This window comes from Carassius auratus, chromosome 24, assembly GCF_003368295.1.
Source record: "Carassius auratus strain Wakin chromosome 24, ASM336829v1, whole genome shotgun sequence".
NCBI classification, from domain to species: Eukaryota; Metazoa; Chordata; class Actinopteri; order Cypriniformes; family Cyprinidae; genus Carassius; species Carassius auratus.
In genome coordinates, this window is record NC_039266.1 from 8,067,459 (window position 1) to 8,089,068 (window position 21,610).

The following is a 21,610-nucleotide window of genomic DNA, read 5'->3' on the forward strand; positions in this document are numbered from 1 at the left end:
CCTCTGGATTTCCCCTGACCACAGCAAGTCACTATGGATGGACATTCATGACACACACTTGGCTTTCACTCGCTCCCCCGCTTCTGGGAAAAGTTGAACTGATTGTTGATGACTTTTTTCCTAAATACATGTGAGGTTGTGATTAATACCACATGTTGGCCTATTTCTTTTTGGATTACCAGATTATACAAGTTGAATTATGTGTTTTATTTTGTAGTTTTTTTAGTGACTGAAGGAAACTGAAACCTTTATGTTCCTGCACGCCTGTTCAGTGAAGCCCAGATTTCAAATGACCTTATTTAGATGTGCTTTAACAAATCCAGTGGCATGTCCTTTCAATTTGTGTTAAAAATGTGGGATAAAGATGTATTTTTTGCACTTTTTGAAGCTCATCTATCTTGAAAACCATTCTCTCAACATATTGCAGTGGTTCATAAATCAAATATCCGAGCAGTGTTGCTAAAATGTAATGCTCTGTCATGGAAATATCCTCTACACTTAACCCAACCCTAAGCCTACCCGATAGTGTTAACAAATGCAAAAGTGAAATGAAAATGAATTTCTTAATGCATCCGTGCTATTTTAACTTCCTTATGCGGATATGTGCAGTTTTGTTGTACCGTGGTTTAACCGGGTTCATACCGGAGCTCAAGTGCAACACCATATCTACTGAGAAAACCTACTGAATAAGAAAACTCATGCACACAGTATGAAGCTGTATGTGTGACGACACATTCAAAAGAATCAGTTTTCAAATCTCTTCAAAGTTTTTAATTTATAACATAATATTCCTATGCGAAAAGTAGGCTTTACTGATCGAAACTGTGGACGTGCAAATCATACTTTGCACGAAAATGAGTAAAAGTTCTCTAGTGTTCATTTCAACGGGAAACTGCATCGATTCGTATATATAGGTACGTTTTTTTTTTTTTTTCAGTTCTGCAAAAATGTATTTAGAGGCACAAATTCCAAACGAGCCTACTGTATGTTGCAGCTTAGAGTTGCTTAATTTTAAAGTTTTGACCTTGTGTTTTATTTGCACTTGATCTACAATAAATACAAGTAGGAGCAGGATAGCCTTTATGGTCCCCTGATGAGTGATTCTTCAAAGTATGCTCCCCTCTGCTTCCTGAAAATCTGTTGCCCTCTGTCATTCTGGATGCACAATCGAGGAACTGATTTCATTCAAGTTTATTTGTTCAAACCTTGATTTGGGGGGCCAACGCTGGCCTGTACGCCAATCAGTCCATTCCCACAATGTCTTGATTCAGGGCCCAGCAAACAAGCATGGGGGTCTATTTGTTATAGCAAGAGAGACCCTGTGAGGGGTAGTTTGATTGCAGCATGACAGAAAACAACAGTAGCCCACCACCATGCCTTCAGCGCCCTGCAAGCAGAATTCAGTGCAGATTAAACAGAAGAGACAGTTACAAACACAAACTGCGCCTCCATGAGACCCAACGGTCTGGGAAAGACCACACATGATAGCCTCAAATGACCTGTATCAAATGTCCTCGGGTTGCTAGCAATCTTCATGATTAAACAAAAGCATGATGTGTGTGGTAAGGAAAGCTCTTTTGGGTTAAACAACAGTCTTTTGTTTTTGCTTCGATCATCCAGTTTGAGACCAAATGCATCCTGTTTAGGTTGCGTTATATGAAGTTTATAGTCAGATGCATATCATCACAAACGATTCTAGAGAAACAATGTGTTTCTTAAGGTTGCTTAAGTGGTTAAAAAAGTTATTTTTGCACCGTAGGAGCCACATCAGCCAGAAACAGCCACGTCAAGTCACATCAAGACAGAAACAATTAGTTTTACTTTTAACCCACCCAACTCTTCACATCGCGCCTCGACTCTCATCCTCTCTCTGGATAATGGATCTAGACAGATACTGAGAAGATGTCAGCAGGATTTGTCAGTCACTAACACCTTCCCTCCAGAACAAAGCTCTCTCAAGAACATCCCGCAGAGGTTTTTTTTGGTACTGCTTATTGAGCAGGTACCTCATTGTGCCTCCACAAATCATTAGAAATGAGGTGATTGAAATTCTGTACTCCGCTCCTGCCGATTTCCTGTTCTCATCTCAGAGACTAATGTATAATAAGCCAAGTACGCCTTCGCTATTTTTCTTGTCCTGCAATTAAGAGGTCCGTTTTTAGGCTGATTTTTATGATTCACCATGAAATCGTGAGCGTAAGTGGGTGGATGGAGGATATAATCTCAATAAAACGGTAGGCCCATTAGTCGACCGCAGAAGAATTGTGGTCGCAGCGTTTTTATCTTCCATGTTAAAGACTTTCACCTTTTCACACTGTCAGAGTTGCTATTTCTATAGGTGTCTTTATGCCATGTAGCATAGCCAAGAGTAACTCTCCCTGTATGAGGAGGTCAGCACTTGTGTCAAAAAATCTGTAGGAAAGGCCTCATTTCATGCGAGAACATGACTGTATTCAGCAGTAAAGCCAATTAAAACCATGTTCTGCATGAGCAAAAAATTACCTTGCATGGACTGCCTGCCACTTTTAAGTGTATGGATACTTTCTTTATTCAGTTCTTTTTTTTTCATTTTTTTTTTTTCATGTAGATTTAATTTTGGCCACTGGCATTTTCTAGAAATGTAATATGCTATAGGGTCAGATTTGTTAATAGTTTTGTAATTAATTTGAAAAAAAAGTGAATTTTTGCATTTAACTTACATTTATTAATCTTTGACTCTTCTATGACCATCATGTTTTTTGGAATCGGGTTTGTAGAAAATTAACATATAAATGTATATATATATATGTATAGTAGTAAATATCAGTTTACATTTCTAAACATTGTTTTTGCCATTAATTGTAATAATCCAGTGAGATATCTGACAGCAGCTCCACACAGAGATCTGATCTGATCATCATCAGTCTGTCTGGAGTAACATGAAGAAACAGAACAATCTGAGACCGACTCAATCCAGAAGAACTGGGGCAATGTCTTAATTAGGTTTCTTGAAGTGTTTCGGAGACTTTCCCACAGTTCTTCTGCATTGAGTCTGTCTCAGTTTGTTCCGTTTCTTCATTGTTGTGTCATTCATCCAGGACCATCACCTCATCTTGCAGCGTGATAATGCACGGCCCCATGATGTAGGATCTGTACACAATTCCTGGAAGCTGAAAACAATTCTTGCATGGCCAGCATACTCACCGAACATGTCACTCATTGAGCATGTTTGGGATGCTCTGGATCGGCGTATACGACAGCGTGATACAGTTCCTGCCAATATCCAGCAACTTGAAGAGGAGTGGACCAACATCCCACAGACCACAATCAACAACCTGTGAATGTGAAGGAGATGTGATGCACTGCGTGAGGCAAATGCTGCTCACATGACATACTGACTGGTTTTTGGACCCCCCCCGAAACACCAAACACCTTGTTGAATCTGTTGACTCTATGCCACAAAGAATTAAGGAAGTTCTGAAGGCAAAAGGCGGTCCAACCCGGTGCTAGCAAGGTGTACCTAATAAAGCTAAACCTAATACATTTCTCCTCAGGTTTATGTATTTGTTATTGCAGTCATGTGTTGGGATTGGACCTCTTTTTTTTTTGCAGTTTCTGCTATTGAGCGTGACTGTGCATATGTTTCTATGAATATATTGGTGTACACACATGTATAAATGTCTTCTCGCCTCAGCAAGTGTGAAATTCAAGTTCTCACAGTTGCGCACACACATGCATTCAGTTGTCCGCCGGTACAGTATCTGCACACCAGTGACAGAAGATTCCCGTGTTTCCTGACCCACCACTCACTGTGAGAGAGTCTTTGATACGCTGATGCAACCGCTCAGTAACTGCTCCTCCAAGGTTATGGGTGACTGCTCTGAGCTGGAACCTCTCGTGGATCTCCAGCGGGGCTCCTGTCCTCCGGGACGCAGCATCAAGGCCTCTTGTAAACGTCCAGCAGGCGACCTTAAGAGATCCAGAGTGTTTCGTCAGTCGTGTTGATGAAATCAAATGAAACTCCTTATAGTTTCTTGATCTCGGTCTTCATATTTCACCCCTTCCAAGCTGGAAACAGGCTTTAAATGTCTCGTCTCATGTGAAAACGCTGCTCATCCTTAAGTTATTCATAAATGTTTTGTCATGTGTACATATTGATGATTTAGCAATGGAAGATAGCGCAGCTGATTGTTTAATGTCTGATTAGTGTAAGTTAAGCTGAGTCTCTGTGATTCTGTTCACTTCCTGAAGATTCATGCTGTTCATTTACTGTTCATGACTGTGTGTGCATTTACACATTTCAAGAGGTCTTTTACCATGTACGCTCTGATGCCAGTGCACTAAATTAACATGACAAAGCTTCTCTAATGGACTCTACTAATTACAGACTTGTCCTTTTGGTGATGATTAATCCAAAATGACATATACTTATTAACAGAAACAGCCCTTATGGAGTGATTTAAAGTTGACTTCCAAAAGGACACAATGCTTTTTTGATTTTGTGATCTGCCCATAATATATACTATGCTTTAATGTCTAATGACAGTCAAAAATAATAATTGCATGATGAGCGTGAGTGATGAAGCAAAACAAGGTAAACTGTTTTATTTTATTTTATTTTATTTTAAAAAATATGCATGATGGTACAATTTTAGTTTGTTTATATTTTATATTTTTTATTATTATTTTTTACATTTTAGTTTATTTTAATAAAAAAAAACATGCATGATGGTACATAACAATTTTATTTTATTGTTTTATTTTAGTAAGGTTTCATTTGAGATTTAATTTTATTTTAGTTTTATTTCATTTAAATGTATTTTGTTTTATTAAACTGACCTTACTTATTTTATTTATATTTTATTTTTACCTAATTATTAAAATTGTATTTTTTTATTTTTTTATTTATTTTTAACTTTTTACTCTGACCTCTCCTGAATTATCCTTTTTATTTATTTATTTATTTATTTATTATTATTATTTGTATTATTATTTTAGATAAAATCCCTAAGTGACCTGTGTTTAACACAACCGATCTTGAAGTGTTCATTAATTGTTATCACATGCTAAAGCTGCAAGTTTCAGACACTGAACGCTCGGCGTAACGACTCGAAACACATAAACACTCATTTATTTCTGCTCAAGTATTTTGTTTTCTGGGCCTCGCTGAAACTCAACCTCAGTATTATTTTTGCTGGAAGGACGCCAGGGTTATTTTTTCGTCAAGGAGCAATTACATTTGATTGCTCTTAAGCTACTAAAGTTGCAAAATGACTTATAGTTGAAATAAATACACTTGGAGCGAAACACAGCGGAACTCCAGAAGTTCATGTTTGGATGGAAATGCTTCATTTTAATTGTGAACATGTGCTTTTTGTTCTGCTCAAACCTCTTCGTTTACGCTCCGTCTGCTTCGGGTATTTTTTAGGGATTGTTGACTTACAGTAAGTGGCTTTTTCTGCCTGTGTTTTGATTTCAAACACTAACGTAATTGTTGCTTTTGCAGTACATAGATGTTTCTATGGGACAGTTTGGTGATATCTGAGTGTACACCTTACTTCCAACATTTTTCAAGGGATTTGAGTCATTCAAAGCCAGTTTGTCCGTGTTGTGGGTTTTTCACATGCTCTCTCCGTCTCAGGTCACTACCAGCTGTCCCCCACCGTGAATATGCCCCAGGACGACACCGTCATCATTGAAGATGATAGGCCACCTGTTCTTCCTGCCCGCTTGTCTGACCAATCATCATCCAGCTCTCACGATGACATGGGATTTGTGACTGAAATGCCAGGATCTTGGCCCAAAGACATCCAGATACAGGACGAAAGGTAATGTTATCACTTTGTTGTCACCACAGAATCATAAGGACATTAATGGGTTGAATTAAGTTTTAAAGGTGCACCCCTTTGCGCAGCTTGCTCTGTCGAGACCTTATTTTGGACACTTTTGAAGTAAAAGTTTCCCATTAAACACAAATAATAAAATAATAATATATTTGTACACAAACACACACATACAATTAATAATAATAATAATAATACAATAAAATAAATAAAATACATTTTTTTTTATAAATTATAAATATATATATATATATATATATATATATAGTTTGTATCAGTGTACTTAATAAACAAGCAGGTTTATTATAGTTTAAAAAAATACTTATATATTAAATAAACATTAACTGAAATTAATTATTAAAACACATTGCTTATCTCTGCCAAAAAGTTGCCCAAGGAAAGATTATTTTATATATAATAATAATATTTTAATAATAATAACACAATAAAATTACGTTGAAATGAGAAGTATAAAAATTAAAACTAATACAAACAATTAATAAAAATTATAATAGTACCTTGATAATAAAACAATAAAATAACACACTTTTTTCTGTACAACCCCAAATCAGAAAAAGTTGGGACAGTATGGAAAACGCAAAAAAAAAAAAAAGTGATTTCTAAATTTACTTTGACTTGTATTTCATTGCAGACAATATGAACCAAAAATATTTCATGTTTTGTCTGGTCAACTTCATGTCGTTTGTAAATATGCATCCTTTACTGTAATTCAGACCTGCAACACATTTCAAAAAAAGTTGGGACAGTAAAGCATTTACCACTTTGTAATGTTGCCATTCCTTTTCACAACACTTGAAAGACATTTAGGGACTGAAGACACCAAGTGATGAAGTGTTTCAGGTGTCATTTTGTCCCATTCTTCCTGCAAACAAGTCTTAAGGTGGGCAATAGTACGGGGTCTTCGTTGCCACACATTCTCTATGAGAGAAAGGTGGGGACTGTAGGCAGGACAGTCAAGTACCCGTACCCTCTTCCTCCACAGCCAGGACTTTAATGTGTGCAGAATGTGGTTATGCATTGTCTTGTTGAAATATGCATGGATGTCCACGGAAAAGATGTCTTCTTGAAGGCAGTATATTATGCTCCAAAATCTCTATGTACTTTTCAGCATTAATGCCTTCACAGAAGTGCAAGTTACCTTTGCCAAGGGCACTGACACAAGCCCATACCATGACAGACCTGGCTTCTGGACTTGTTGCTGGTAACAGTCTGGATGATCCTTTTCTTCTTTGGTCCGGAGCACACGGCGTCCATTCCTCCCAAAAAATACCTGAAATACTGATTCATTTGACCACAGTACACGTTTCCACTGTGTGCTGGTCCATCCCAGATGCCTCCGAGCCCAGAGAAGTCGCTTCTGGAGACTGTTAACATTGGGCTTCCTTTTGACACAGTACAGTTTTAACTGGCATTTGTGGATGGAGGTACGTATTGTGGTGATATCGCTTCTAGATGAATGAGGATTCTTGATGCAGTGCCGCCTGAGGGATCGGAGATCGCGGTTGTTCATCTTAGGCTTGCGCCCTTGTCCTTTACGCACTGAAATTCCTCCAGATTCCTTGAATCTTTTAATTATGTTATGCACTGTTGAATGTGAAATATCCAAATCTCTTCCTATCTTTCTTTGAGGAACATTGTTTTTAAACATTTCAATAATTTTCTCACGTATTTGTTGGCAAACTGGCGATCCTCGGCCCATCTTTGCTCCTAAAGGATTAGACCTTTCTTGGATGCTGCTTCTGTACCAAATCATAATCACAATCACCTGTTGACATCACCTGTTTCAAATCACATCATTATTTAACCATTTTACCCCATTACTAGCCCTAAATTGCTCCTGTCCCAACTTTTTTTGAAATGTGTTGCAGGTCTGAATGACAGTAAAGGATGCATATTTACAAACGACATGAAGTTGACCAGACAAAACATGAAATATTTTGTGTTCATATTGTCTGCAATGAAATACAAGTCAAAGTAAATTTAGAAATCACTACTTTCTTTTTTTATTTGCGTTTCCCATACTGTCCCAACTTTTTCTGATTGGAGGTTGTATGTGTATGTATGTGTAAAATATGATTGATAAATGCTCTACAGTGTGTATTGAAGGCAATAATCACATGATGTGCCTTAATTTACGACTAATCTTCAATAATCTCAATAATTCTATAATTCAATAATAAGACGTCAGTCCATCAAATCTACAAAAACAAAGGCAGATTTGGAAGCCTAGGATGTTTCCAGTGAGGGCAGAGTGTTTGGCACTGAGTGATTCTGAGCTCAGCTGAGGTTGTGTGATATCTGGCTCTGTGTGCACGCAGCGGTGTGCTGTTTGTGGGGTTGAGGAGCACACGCAGTGTTTGGAGATCCTGTCTTGTGTATGTGTGTTTAATAATGCATCCGGTCTGTGCAGCTCAGCACAAAGTCTGGACATCTCTCTCTCTTTTCTTTTTCTTTTTAATAACATGAGTGCATGGATCTACCTGTAGTTATAAATATATAATGCATGTTGTTAATATGGTCAGATAGCACAGACAAAATGATTGTTTATATGCAAACACTAAGATTTTTCATATGCTAGTATGGCAGCTTTTGAAGCTGTTTTTTTTATTAATAATTACATTAAGGATATGCATTGTATTAAACCATTTGTAATATTAAAAAGTGACAAACTAGTTTCAAATATGACTTAATTTGATTAGAAATGGTTGATGCTAACAGGTTTTATGATTATTATTTATATACTATTATAGATATTTTTTCAGTTTTCATATTCATTTTAGTTATTTTATCATAACTGTACAGAACAGTAGTTTATTGCCGTGTGTGTGTGTGTATAATGACATGGGTATGACACAGGTATTACAAGGAGAGGGTGACTTATGAGGACATAACCCATGTCCCCATTTTTCAAAACTCTTATAAATCATACAGAATTAGTTTTTTTGAGAAAGTAAAAATGTAGTTTCCTGTGAGGGTTAGGGTTAGGTGTAGGGTTGGTGAAAGGACATAGAATATACAGTTTGTACAGAATAAAAACCATTACACCTATGGGATGAACACACTTTACACAAAAACAAACGTGTGTGTGTGTGCGTGTGCGTGTGCGTGTGCGTGTGTGTGTGTGCGTGTGTTTTAGGCCCAGTTCACGCTCCTTGGGCTAAAAGAGGCTCCTAAAGCAAGTGACTTGAGCAATTCATTTCTGTCCACTTCCAATCTCTCTCTCCATCCCATGAGGAAACTCTTTCCCTGCACTCATTCCCACAAAACCTTTCAGGTCCAGTCTCTCTCTCTCTCTCTCTCTCTCTCTCTGTCACACACACACACACACACACACACACACACAAACAGAGAGAGCTGCAGAAGTGTGCGATACAGCACTGCCTCGGGTTAGTCTGAATTATTCATATCTAAGAGGCCTTATAAGCAAACCACTGTCTTTTCTCTGTTTTATTCTCTCATGCAGATTTATGACTAAGTTAATTTTGCAGAAGACACACATGTATATCGCTTACTGATTAATCGGCTCATACAGTACACATGTGTGAATCCAGATGTTGAGACAGTTGCTCATCCACTGGAGGGCGCTCTCACAGGAACAGCACACAGATCAAATATTGCTTATGGTTCATTTGCCACATTGCAAATAACAAAAAAAGTCATAAACATTACATTGTGGGATGCCTCCTAAAATGTATATAGTTTGCTTTCTTGAACACTCTTAAGTTTCATTTAATTTTTTATTTTTTTATGAAGCCTTAGTCCCTGTCAACCCCCCCCCCCCCCACACACACACACTTACACCGGTTTGTTGATATTTTCATAAGCTTTCTTTCTCCCTTTTGTCATGAAGGATGGTGTCTCGCAGCAGTTTTCTGGGTTCACACACAGAAGCGTATCTCTCATTAACACACTAGTCAGGCTCATCTCAAGACAAACGGCTCTTTAGCAGAGCCAGACCACAAACATTAATAAAGTGACCCAGTTAGAGCAGAATCACAAGCAGCCCTTCCAGTGTACATGCACGTTTGTGGCCAGTGTAATAACCATCATTAAAACAAGTCTAAGGTTTGCTGGAGGTGTGTTCATGAACGCAGGCAGAGAGAGAAGTCACCATCCATTACAATCAGTTGACCGGGGGGTGACTCTGGTGGAGTATTGTTAAGAACATAACCTGGGAAAAGCACTATAATGTGTTATTGTTACATGTGTTTACTATAGTAGTAAAAGGACATGATGCATAATTGCAGGCACTAACACTAAACCAAACTCAAATCCTACAGTAAGTGCATGTTGTTGATGAATATTATTCCGTGCAATCAAAACAGACACAATCAAATAAAGTGTGACCAAACTTGATTTCACATTATATACACATTTGCACATATAATCTGATAACTAGTACACACACACACACACACACACACACACACACACACACACACACATACAAATACACACATATATATATATATATATATATTCTATCAGCTTCACTTTATCAGCTCTGAATGTCACTCATCCTCTTAATGATCTGTACAGAATTCATGTTATTTTATTTCATTTCATCTGCTTCATTTCATGGTCTCAGGCATTCATTTAAAACAGTGTATCTCTTTATTATTGTATATATAATGCGACTCAACATTTTCTTTTCTTTACATGACTTGAGCCTGTGATTTAACACTTTAACTATAACTTACTGAATCTTATGTCAAATGAAATGCATGTAAATAATTGAAACAAATTAATCAAATGCATTTAAAATATCAAATAACATACAATTAAATGTAATATTAAAAAGGTACACTTAGAAACTTAGCTCATTTTCATTTAGTTTATAACGTATAACTAATGACTAAAACTAATACTGAAATAATAAAAAAATACATAGTAAAGAGTAAAAACAAAGTAAATCTAGCAAACAATAACAAAGAAAAAACAAGTAGCATTAAATTAACATGGAATTTAAGTAGAGCAACTGAAATAGCATTTTAATTTAAAACGTATTATTTATTTATTTATTACTCATGCATTAATTTCTTTTATTTTTACAGTGTATGTAGACTATACACTGTAACTTCAACTAAAAGTAAAATAAAAATATATAATATTTCTAATAAAACTAATTTATAATAACAATATCACTACCTACAGTAGTATCTCAATAATGCTGCCTAATTCTGAGTGAATTTAATTCACAACTGACAAATATTTTCATTTGAGACCTCTGTTCTTTAGTTTGGGTGGTTTTGGTGTTGTGTGTTCTCTTATTAGCAGAGATGCAATCTGGCCAGAGTTAATTGGACGTGTCTCTAATGGTCTTATTGAGTGTGATGGAGTGGAGAGGTCTGCATCAGCTGACAGAGAGGCTTTTTGTGATTTAACATGAACTTCACTTGTATACATTAGTAGTTTGTGTTTGCACACAGCAGTGTGAGTCTTACAGTGTTTATGAGAAGCACAGAACTGCATGTGTTGGTGTAAAGGTGAATGAAGTCATATCTCATGTGTTGACTGACTGTTTTATTTACATGTTCCCCTCTCCCCAAATGCTAATGGATCCCTGTTGGATATGAATATTAAGACTCACAGTGGTGCGCTGTTGTTGCTGCATGTTCAACATATTGCAGCTTCCTCGAGCTGATTGTGTGTGTGCTGAACACCTCCCAGATGAGCTTCACACTCCACCCTCTGGAGTTTCTCCATCAGACTGGGCTTTAGGTTCATAAGTTGTTCTAAAGTGACTTGCTTTCTTTCAGAAAGACAATAAAGAAAAACTTAACACAATTAAAACAATTTCATGATGATTGAGCACTCTTCTCCTCCAAATGCATATTACTGTAATGCAAAAAGTTAATTTTAATTAATTTGATCTACCATTATGGTACTTTTATGTGCTTTCTGTCTTTTTTAGTTTCTTTTTTTTTTAAGAATATCCAGACTTTTATTATAATGAAAGTGCTGTCAGCTTATTTAACATAATGGTAGATACAATGAAATAAAGTCATAGAAGAATAAACTAAAATTATTATGGATAGCAAACTCACACTAAGTTATCATTTGGCCCCTGAAGACTTGCAATATTAGGCAAGTTGCATGGATTACAATTATGATAATTTTATAACTTTTCCATCTCTTTTGACGTTTGATTTAGTTTTTCCCATTTGTTGTAAGTACATTACTTTGTGTTCTACAGAATAGCAAAAAATAAGATTTCTGGCTGAGCTCTTTCATTGAAATGACCCAAACAAAATCAAATACTAATTAAATTAAACATCATAAAATAAAACAAATAAAAGAGTAAAGAAATATCTTTGCAGCAATATACTATATATACACTGCTTAGATTGACTTTTAGAAGAAAATGTAATTATGTGCTGTGCACTTTCCTCTCTTTAACAAAATAAAAACACAAACATGACAGTGGTGAGAAAACAGCAGTTAAGAAAGCATCTGATCATACCAATGTGGATGTTTGCTCCATGTTAGCAGTTTGGTACTCATTAAGTCACATGACTTTTATTCATAGCTCTTTAAACAATAGACTGCTTTAAAGCAAGCAGTTTTACAGTATTAAACTTTGAAAACCTCTGTCAGCATCGCTTTCAATTAAAATTACAACTGTAGTTTCGACTATATATCAGCTTGTCAGTTTGTTCATGTTTTCACTCACAGACATCTGACATTGACGGACTAAACAGAAGAAAAGAACCAGATTTCAACATCAAACAAGGCCGAGCCAATCTACTTATTACATTATCGCCGCAGACCAATGGGAGTTTACTAGCTGATGCAAACTTATCCAGAAAATGCTTCAAACTCCAAATGAACTCAGTTTTGGTCAGCTCTGTTTGAAACCCCTTCACACCAGTTCATTCTTCAGTTTCACTTAAAGTATTTCAGGCCTTTAGTCCAGCATGTGTGAGTCAGTCAATGAGTGTTTAATATGCTAGAAGAGAGAGAACCAAAATAATTACAAGAGAGTTTGGAAGGAATTGACCTTAACTTCAGTATAGGGTGAGCTCTCTGTCTCCAGTCGATATCTGCTAGACGCCATGCATTTACTCAAGCATCATAACACCACGATCAATACCAACAACACACACCCGTCTGCCCTCGCTAATACAACACATCCTATACATCTACATCACAACAGTCTTTAGTGCCGAGGCCAGAGCAGTTACTGCGCTGATATCCAGTCTCTTTATTCTCAACTTTGTTTGGGTGTTTTTGCTCTTATCAATCAACCAGTCAATCAGGCCGCAGGAGGCATTATTTTTTTGTTTATTTAAATAATAATAACATAAATGTTATATTATTATTTATTTTTAATAACCAATATCTCTGTTCACAATACTTCTGCCTTAGCCATCATGCCAACGATTTTAGAAAACAACTTTTTTGAAGAAAGTTTGAAGACCAGTAAACTTGAAGCAGTCATGACAGAACCAGTCAGTATTTAACTTGTGTCTGTTTTATTTACATCCAAAAAGGAAGGTTGCTCAAACCCAATGATCAAAATAAATTTCGGGCAGATTTTCAGGAGTCTTTCAGTAAGTCAGTAAAGTGTGAGTGTGTTTCTCTGGTCATTAGTGTAACATTTATTCAGTCCTGTTGTGAGTCTCTGCATCACTACATTTGGCCTACATTTTATCCTGTCTGTCTCTGCTGTCCTTGCTGCTTTTTACTCTGTTTCTGTTTATATTCGGTTTGGAAACACTTGCTCTCAGTATCCAGATCTCATGTCTGAGATGCATTATGTCCTTATTTTCTCTCAGGGACACAGAGTGTGTGTTTGTTATGAAGTAGGAATGAAAACAGGATGAATAATGCATCATTCATGTGTGTGTCCTCTTGTTGCTCTGAGGGGATGTGTCTGGCGGTGGGTTTGGGAGCTGCTGTGACTGTACGGAGTGATGGAGGTCTAATCTGAGGACTTGTTTATTGTTAGGACACAGACACTGCGAGGCTGGAGGAACTGTGTGCTTCAAACTGAGTCTGATGTGGACTGCCAATCTGTCTTCAAATCTATTTCCATTTAGATTTTTTCTGTTCGTTCATTAATAATGTATTATATTTATAATTAAGTGAAAGTGAAGTGACATGTGGCAGTAATGGCAATCAATTATATAATAAAAAGTATATCATTGTTCTTCAGCAGGTTGCCAACATTTTTCAACAAAATAAAAGTGAACAAAACAAAAAGTTATTATTAGTAGTAGTATATTCAGTTTTCAGTCAACATAAAAAAAAAATCAATGGCAAGCTATTTATTTATTTATTTTATTTTATTTTATTTTATTTTATTTTATTTTTATTGTTTTAATAATATTTTAGAAGTATCAATCGAATTGTATTTTAATATAATAATAATAATAATAATAATAATAATAATAATAATAATAATAATTATTATTATTATTATTATTATTATTATTATTATTATTATTATTTTTGTTGTTTTTGTTGTTGTTTATCACCATCATCATCATCATGCAGGTTTTAATGACAATATTTTTCATTAAAATAAAAACATCAATGACAGGAGTGGTTGATTTATTGATCTATCGATTTATCGGTTAAATATCAGTCTTTTGCGATATAGCAATATTCAAGGAGTATCAATTTAATTTTGTATAATAAATAATAGAAATATTATTATTATTGTTATCACGCAGATTTGTTATATGCTAATATATTTTATTAATGGATTCACTGAAGAAACATCTGATCGTTGTTTGCTCTGCTGCAAATATAAAGTAAATTGAAAGTGATTAAATCTGAAGGAGATTAAGCGAGTGCGGATCCCTTACTAGTATATGATGTTGCTGATTGATCTACACACCCAAGACTAAAGTAGAGCACAGTAAAAAAAAAAAAAAAAAGAATATTCTTTATTATGACAGGATTGATTGATTTTTATGTGTGTATGTTTGTATGCATGTACATTGCTTGATTCATTTAATGTTGATCATTTAATATAATATTTCAGTAAGTTCAATCTAACTGTATAATAGATAATAAAAAGCCAGCTCTTATTTCTCCTGTCTGTCAGCACACTCAGTCCAGACGCAGATATGGATGGCCTGTTTCAGAGGGAAGGCTTTGGCCGGCAGAGCATGTCAGAAAAGCGGACCAAACAGTACAGCGATGCTGCTCAACTGGAGATCGTCAAGAGTCGCAAGACTAAGAGTATGGACCTAGGTAACCTCACGCTCAACACTCCACAAACCACTTCCTGTGTCCTGCCTTGCTGCTTCCTGTTCCTTTGCAATCCAGCAGCCGGGGTGCGAATGCAAGCGTAATGCTTGACGTTAAAGCTACCAGTATCAGACACAGTAACGACTTCACCGAACATTAAAAATGACGGCAAAAACGAATCCCTTTCTCTCCTAATTAACATATTTATGACACATCTCTGAGAGCGGGTCTTCAGCTCACCTCTGAGGTGGGTTTGAGGGACTCAAGGACAGGTCAGGGTTGTTGAGAGTGAAGCAGGTCTGTCTCAGGAGACGCACAGCTTCTGCCGCATGGCCGCGCGGCTAATCGGAGGAGATAAAACAACGCTTTCATCCTCTTTATCCTCAGCCAACATCAAGCCCAGCGCCTCCTGAGACCGGACCAAGCCCCGCTCAGTCAAGACCAGACTAGACACTCGAGACACAACTCGCTCTTTACACTTCACTAGCAAACGTGAAATGAGTGGAAGGTGATATAGCACTTAAAAACATAGAAAAAGAGAGAAGGGAATGTCTTTATGCATCAGATAAGACCCATTTCAGTGCCTCGTCAAGCTTTAACTGAGTTATCACACACATCTGTTCTGGTGTTCAGATGTTACACGCATAAACTACTGTACACACTAACCACAGATATACAGGGGGTTTTAAATACTTAAAGGGTTAAAATGACACAAACTGAATGTAGTTAGTATTTAAAAAACATTCTACTCAGAATTGAGAAAAAAGTTTTCTGACTCTTTTGGGATGATGTCTATACTTAATGCGATGAACTACATTAGAAATGGTTACTCTGGTCAAATTTTAAAACTTAGAATAATGAATAATCAAAAATACTATGTGAAATTTATATATACGGTGATGCTAGAATATTTCATTTTTAAATAGATGCTGTTTTCCAGCTTTCTATTCATCATAAATAAATAAATAATGGTTTTCACAAACCTGTTGTGCAAATATATATACGCTTAAAAAAACATTGATGAAAGAGCAGTAAATCATCATATCTTCATGATTTCTGAAGATCACGTGACACTGAAGACTGGAGGAATGATGCTGAAAATACAGCTGCACATCACAGAAATAATTACAGTTTAATATATATTCACACAGAAAACAATGATTTTAAAATATACCATTATATTACTGTTTTAGTGTATTTTTTATTAAATACTTCTTTGAAAAATCAATATAATATCTTACAGACCCCAAAACGTAAAGCCTGAGAAATGTGCTTATTTCTTCCCGTTTTTTTTTTTTTTTTAATAAATAAATGGAATGCATTTAGAGAGAACAGATGTGGCCATCATTTCTGGCCATTTTTAAAACGAGCAGCACTTCAAGCCCTCTCGTCTCTACTCATTAGAAGCACATTTCGATTCCGCAAATCTCCTGTGCTATGCTCTGATGCGCCATTTTCTTCAAATGCCATTTCTGCCATCAGGTTGAGTATATATTTTTGCTCCTGTCAGGCTTTTAAAAGAACACAATCTCCAGTAACATTCTAAAGACAGAATTGAGAGCCAACATAGGGGAAATTACAGAAAAACAAAACCAAGAAAAAAAAAACGACCCTATGTGTGATAAGTCCGAGAGGTACAAAGAGGAATACAGTAGGTTACACCTGGTAGATGGATTCACCTAACACATATATCTGCCTAATGCTTTTGAATGTTATGGCATGATAATGCATTCAGCTCTGTCCTTCTCTCACCATCTCATGGGTTTTCCCTCTTTGACCGTCTGTCTCTGTCTCACATCTTGTCTCACTTTCACAGAGTGATTTGCATGCCTCTTGGTTTGGCCTTTGGAAATGTCAAGTAACATCTGTAATGGAATGAGTTGCATGGGTCTGGGAATGGCGGACCGTCTTGAATTAACCAATCACAATGTTTATGCCTCCCTAACAGTAGCCGACGAGTTTAACCTCACTCCCCGCACAGAGAGGACCGAAGGTAAGGCAACCGGTCAGGGACACTAACCTCATACACGCGCCGCATCTCTGAGTGTCTGGGCATGCTGATGTTTGGGTGGACTTCTGATGGTGTTCGAAAAGATCTTAAACACTTTTTCAGATAAATCTCTGGAGCACTGTTAAAGCAAGTCCTGATAAAGCATCAGCAGCTGATTTATATTGCTGCCATATTGCACTGGGAGTATAGTGGGAAAACATATTTTATATATATATATTTATTAATCTCAATATAAAATTGACTGTTGTCAATTTGCTGTATCCAAAGAGTATTTGAGAAAAAAAAAAACATTTATTTCATAATGATATTTCCCCCCATTTTAAATTCTTATTATCCAATGAAAGGATTCATTTTTGTGAATTTTTTAAATAAGAAATCAAAAGGATCAACAATGCAGATGAATTTTCACAGCCGCCTTTGATCATAATTAGCAAGGGTGCCGATATTTTTGGCCACGACAGTATATATGTGTATAAAAAACTTAGCTACATGTACAGCATTAGGCTACCCGAGACTTGACACCGCGCTTACATTTCATTGCTCTTTTGCTGGTTTTGATTGCTTGTATTGTCCTCATTTTTAAGTTTCATCTCTATTTGAATCAGAAGTGATTTTGGAGAAGGGATTCCATCATCATTTAGATGCTCTCTATGCAGGCAGTAGACAGCAAGGCGACTCGCTAGGTTTTGAATCAGAGCCGCTGTATTCTACGAATGATAAATGAACAGCGCAGGACCACCGGTGATGATGGAAATGAGTCCAGCAACAAGTTTAATCTGCGCTTGGAAAAACCCTTCCAAACGTCCCCCTTTGACTTCATGACTCTCCTATCTGCTGTTAACTGTTAGAAATCAATCTAACTAAACGACTGTGCGTTGTGCTCGTTAAGGAAGTCGTTTGAAGTAATTGCCTTCAAATCAGAGAGGGTGTTGCTTTCTTTTTTTTCCCATTGAAATGAAGTGCCATGATGTTAAATAGACGTTTTGGCAACAACTTTTTTTGGAAAGCGAAGCGCGCTGCCTGTTCTTGAGGGACTAGGATGGAAGAAAACATTAATTATGCCGAGGGCTTCTGGAATGGGGAAAGAAACAGAGGTGTGTACGTCTGTATGCATGGAGAGATCGCTGAAATTCAGTTTCCTTCAATGTCAGACGGGCCGCTTTGGCTTACTGCAATTAATCCATCAATGTCAGGCGTCTGGAGCAGAGAGTTCCAGTTACAGCACAGGGAGCACAGAGGCATGCTGGGAGATGTGTGGAGACCGGAGGTTCAGAGTCATGACATGTCCAAAATTCATTCTGTCAAAAAGACTCAGCTTTTCTGTGTTAAAGTCAACATGAAGTGCTGTTCACAACCAATTTTATTTCCATTATATGAGGTATCCTTGAAAAAGCAGGAATTGAATAGATTTAGGAGTTGCATGTTAAATTTATGCAAGTTAAAATATGAGTTGCATATTAGTCATGTGGCTGGAAATACTCAAATACTTACATTATCTACTTGATTTCACAGTTTTTTACAGTTCACTACTCGCTTTTCTAGTAAAAGTGTGCTTAAGCATCGTCCATTGAGACAATTTCAGTCTTTTTAGCTGTCTGTCAGTCCTAACTAATTATTAAATAGTGTAAAATTATAGTGTGTCTGTTTCTGTGTTATTTTAGTAACATTGGGATGCTATTATAGTTGTTATCATTACTATTACTATTATTAATATTACTTTACAGTTATAAATTAAATGTAACAGTTCTTATTAATGTTTGTTAATGTTAGTTAATAAAAACACAACTGTTACTTCATTCATGTTAGCTCCATTAAATATTATCAGATACAACTAATGATTTTGGTAATGCATTAGTACATGTTGAAATTAAGAAGCGTTTCTAGTTAAGATAAAACAATCTTTTTGTAAAGTGTTACCGTTATTTTGAATTAATTTTGGTTTCACTTTATGTTAAGGTGTCCTTGTTCAGTGCTGAGTAATATTGATTAACTGTACATGTACTTACTTTGTGATTAGGGTTTGGCTTGGCATTACTTGCATGTAATTATTCAGAATTTGTTGTTTATTTTGTTGATAATAGTAAGTACATGTAACGTGTAAGGACGGCTTTAAAACAAAGTGTAACCTTTGGTTTTTATGTTTAGATTTTTTTTCAGTTTTCATTTAGTTTAAAACACTTGTAATAGTTTAATAGTTTATTATTATTATTATTGTTGTTGTTGTTGTTATTATTTATATTAATATTTATGTCCGTTTTAGTTTAGGTTATTTTAGTAGATCAAGATAAACCAAGTTAAAATAAGAAATGTTTTCTTGGAAACTATAATCAATCAATCAGTTGATCAATATAAATAAATAAATAAATAAATAAATAAATAAATAAATAAGATGAATTGTCTTATTAATAAAGAAAGAAGAAGATACTGTGTAAATATCAAATTTAAAATGTTTATTCAAAATAAAAACATTAATTGAATACATTTATATTAAATAATCATAATATAAAATAAATAATTTTTATAATGTATTTTAATAAAAGTAATAATACTAAAGCCATGTTCAATGTGTGTCAGCAGGAACTCACTAAGGTAGTGTGTACCTGAGTTTCAGCGAACACAACTGTTATGAAACACCAGTAGAAGGTGAAGGTGAAGTAAGTCTGTGATGGAGCAGATGATGTTTGTCTGCAGTACTGGAAACTACTTTAATTCCCACAGCTCCAGCTTCTCATCACCTAATAAACCTCAAACCCTTGTGGTTAAGTCACCAAACTGAAGGCGTCTTTGCCTACGACCTTCAGAGTGGCAGAGAGTGATGTCAGACTCTGTGGAGGTGACTCAGCAGATTCACTGATATCATCAATGAGACAGATGAAAGTGTCTTGACTGATTGGCTCACGGCTGTAGAGGTTAATTAGGACAGATGCAGAGGAGCGAGGGACAACCTGGACTTCCTCTGGTCCACTAATGATCCAGGACAGGACCCTTTTAAGATGATGCATGAAATGACAGATTGCTAAATAAATGACATGCGATGAATGGCGCTTTCATACGTAGATGCTGACTTGTGTTTCCTCAAGGGTCACTCATGAGGACATTATAATAATAATATACCTAGATGAAAAATAGTTGGGGAAAAAAGTGCAGTGAGATCTTGAGTATAAAACTAGTGTATGTGACGTGATAAGAATCCCAGGGTTTTGTTCCAGTGAGGGTTGCACATCAAAATCCTTCTTGGTGAAAAAAAAGGGAAAAAGGAACAAAATGCAATTATGAGCTTTTCCGTTCCTTGCCGTGTTTCGCTCAGAAGAGACTCCGTGGCGTGTGGTTGGATTATTCCCGGACTGCGAGCGATGCAGATGTCATCTGTGTGGGTTTTATGTTTGCCGTGCATCAGTCCTGCTCTTCGCTGAAGCAGGTTTGTGTGTAAAGATCTGAAAGACTCGTGTTTCACATGGTATGAGAGCTTGCTGATTAAACAGCTTCTCCAGAATATGAGGCAAGATATTAGTTCAGATGCGTGCCAGACGTATCGGATTCTTTCCTTTTTCATTTCTGTTAATAAGAAACAGAGACAGACGCAGATCCAGCGTGCTTCATCAGAGAGGATCTGCATTAGTTTACAGGTGACATGAGAACTGCTGTCTAAGGCCTTTATTAGGAAGGGTTGCTCTGAAATACATGACTGACTGACTGACTTTAATTACAAATGCATGTTAGTCTCTTCCTCACATAAAACTTAGATAGACTTGCTTCAGCAAAATTAGAAACACCGTGCAAACCCACAGAGATATTTTCTGTGGTGCTTTTTGTAATTTTTTGAGCTTGTAGTCCCAGTCCTAATTTATTTTCACTTCATACTTGTATTATAATTTTACTAATATTATTTGTTATATTATGTTATTTCAATTTTTATGATACTTTTTTTTTATACATTTGATGTCAGTGTCTGAGTTTGATACCTGTTTGCTAATTTATTTTAATTAACTATTTTATAATAATATGATAATTGTATTATACTTTTACTAATAATACTTTAAATGTACATTATTTTAATTATTCTTTTAAAACATTTATGGTGATATTTTCATTATTTTTTGAGCTTGATAGCACCAGTCCTCATTCATTTTCACTGTTATTTTTATGTTCATTTCATATTTAGGTTATAATTTTACAAACATATATATATATTTTTTTTTAATTAAGTTATTTTACGTTTTCTTATGGTACTTGTATTGTTTTTTATTTATTTTTTATCATTTTCGGAACTTGACAGGCCTAGTCATTGTTTTAATAAATAAATCATTTTTCAATAAATTTTATTATTATTATTATTATTATTATTGGTGCTGGAAGACCCTGCACTTATTAATTTTCATATATTACTAAAAAATATTTTTATATTAAGATTTTTCTTTAATTATCTTTAGAGCTTGACAGACCCCAAATTTATATCCTATTTTTTGTTGTTGGTTTTTTATTTATTTATTTATTTATTTATTTATTCCGGAGCATAACAAATCCCAACCTTATTTATTGTCATTATTTTAACAAA

The 21,610-nt window shown here is 35.7% G+C and overlaps 1 protein-coding gene across 3 annotated transcripts in view; it reads left to right on the forward strand.

Moving 5' to 3' along the window:
• LOC113042226 (partitioning defective 3 homolog) overlaps positions 1–21,610 on the forward strand; it is a 407,940-nt gene that overhangs the window by 262,700 nt on the left and 123,630 nt on the right. For 2 of the 3 annotated variants that reach the window (XM_026200885.1, XM_026200886.1), the window contains 2 exons: positions 5,621–5,807; positions 14,899–15,047. In XM_026200885.1, coding sequence (XP_026056670.1) covers positions 5,621–5,807; positions 14,899–15,047 — 336 coding nt within the window. Of the gene's footprint in view, positions 1–5,620; positions 5,808–14,898; positions 15,048–16,992; positions 17,038–21,610 lie in introns of all 3 variants that reach the window. The other variant, XM_026200884.1, reaches the window with a different exon arrangement.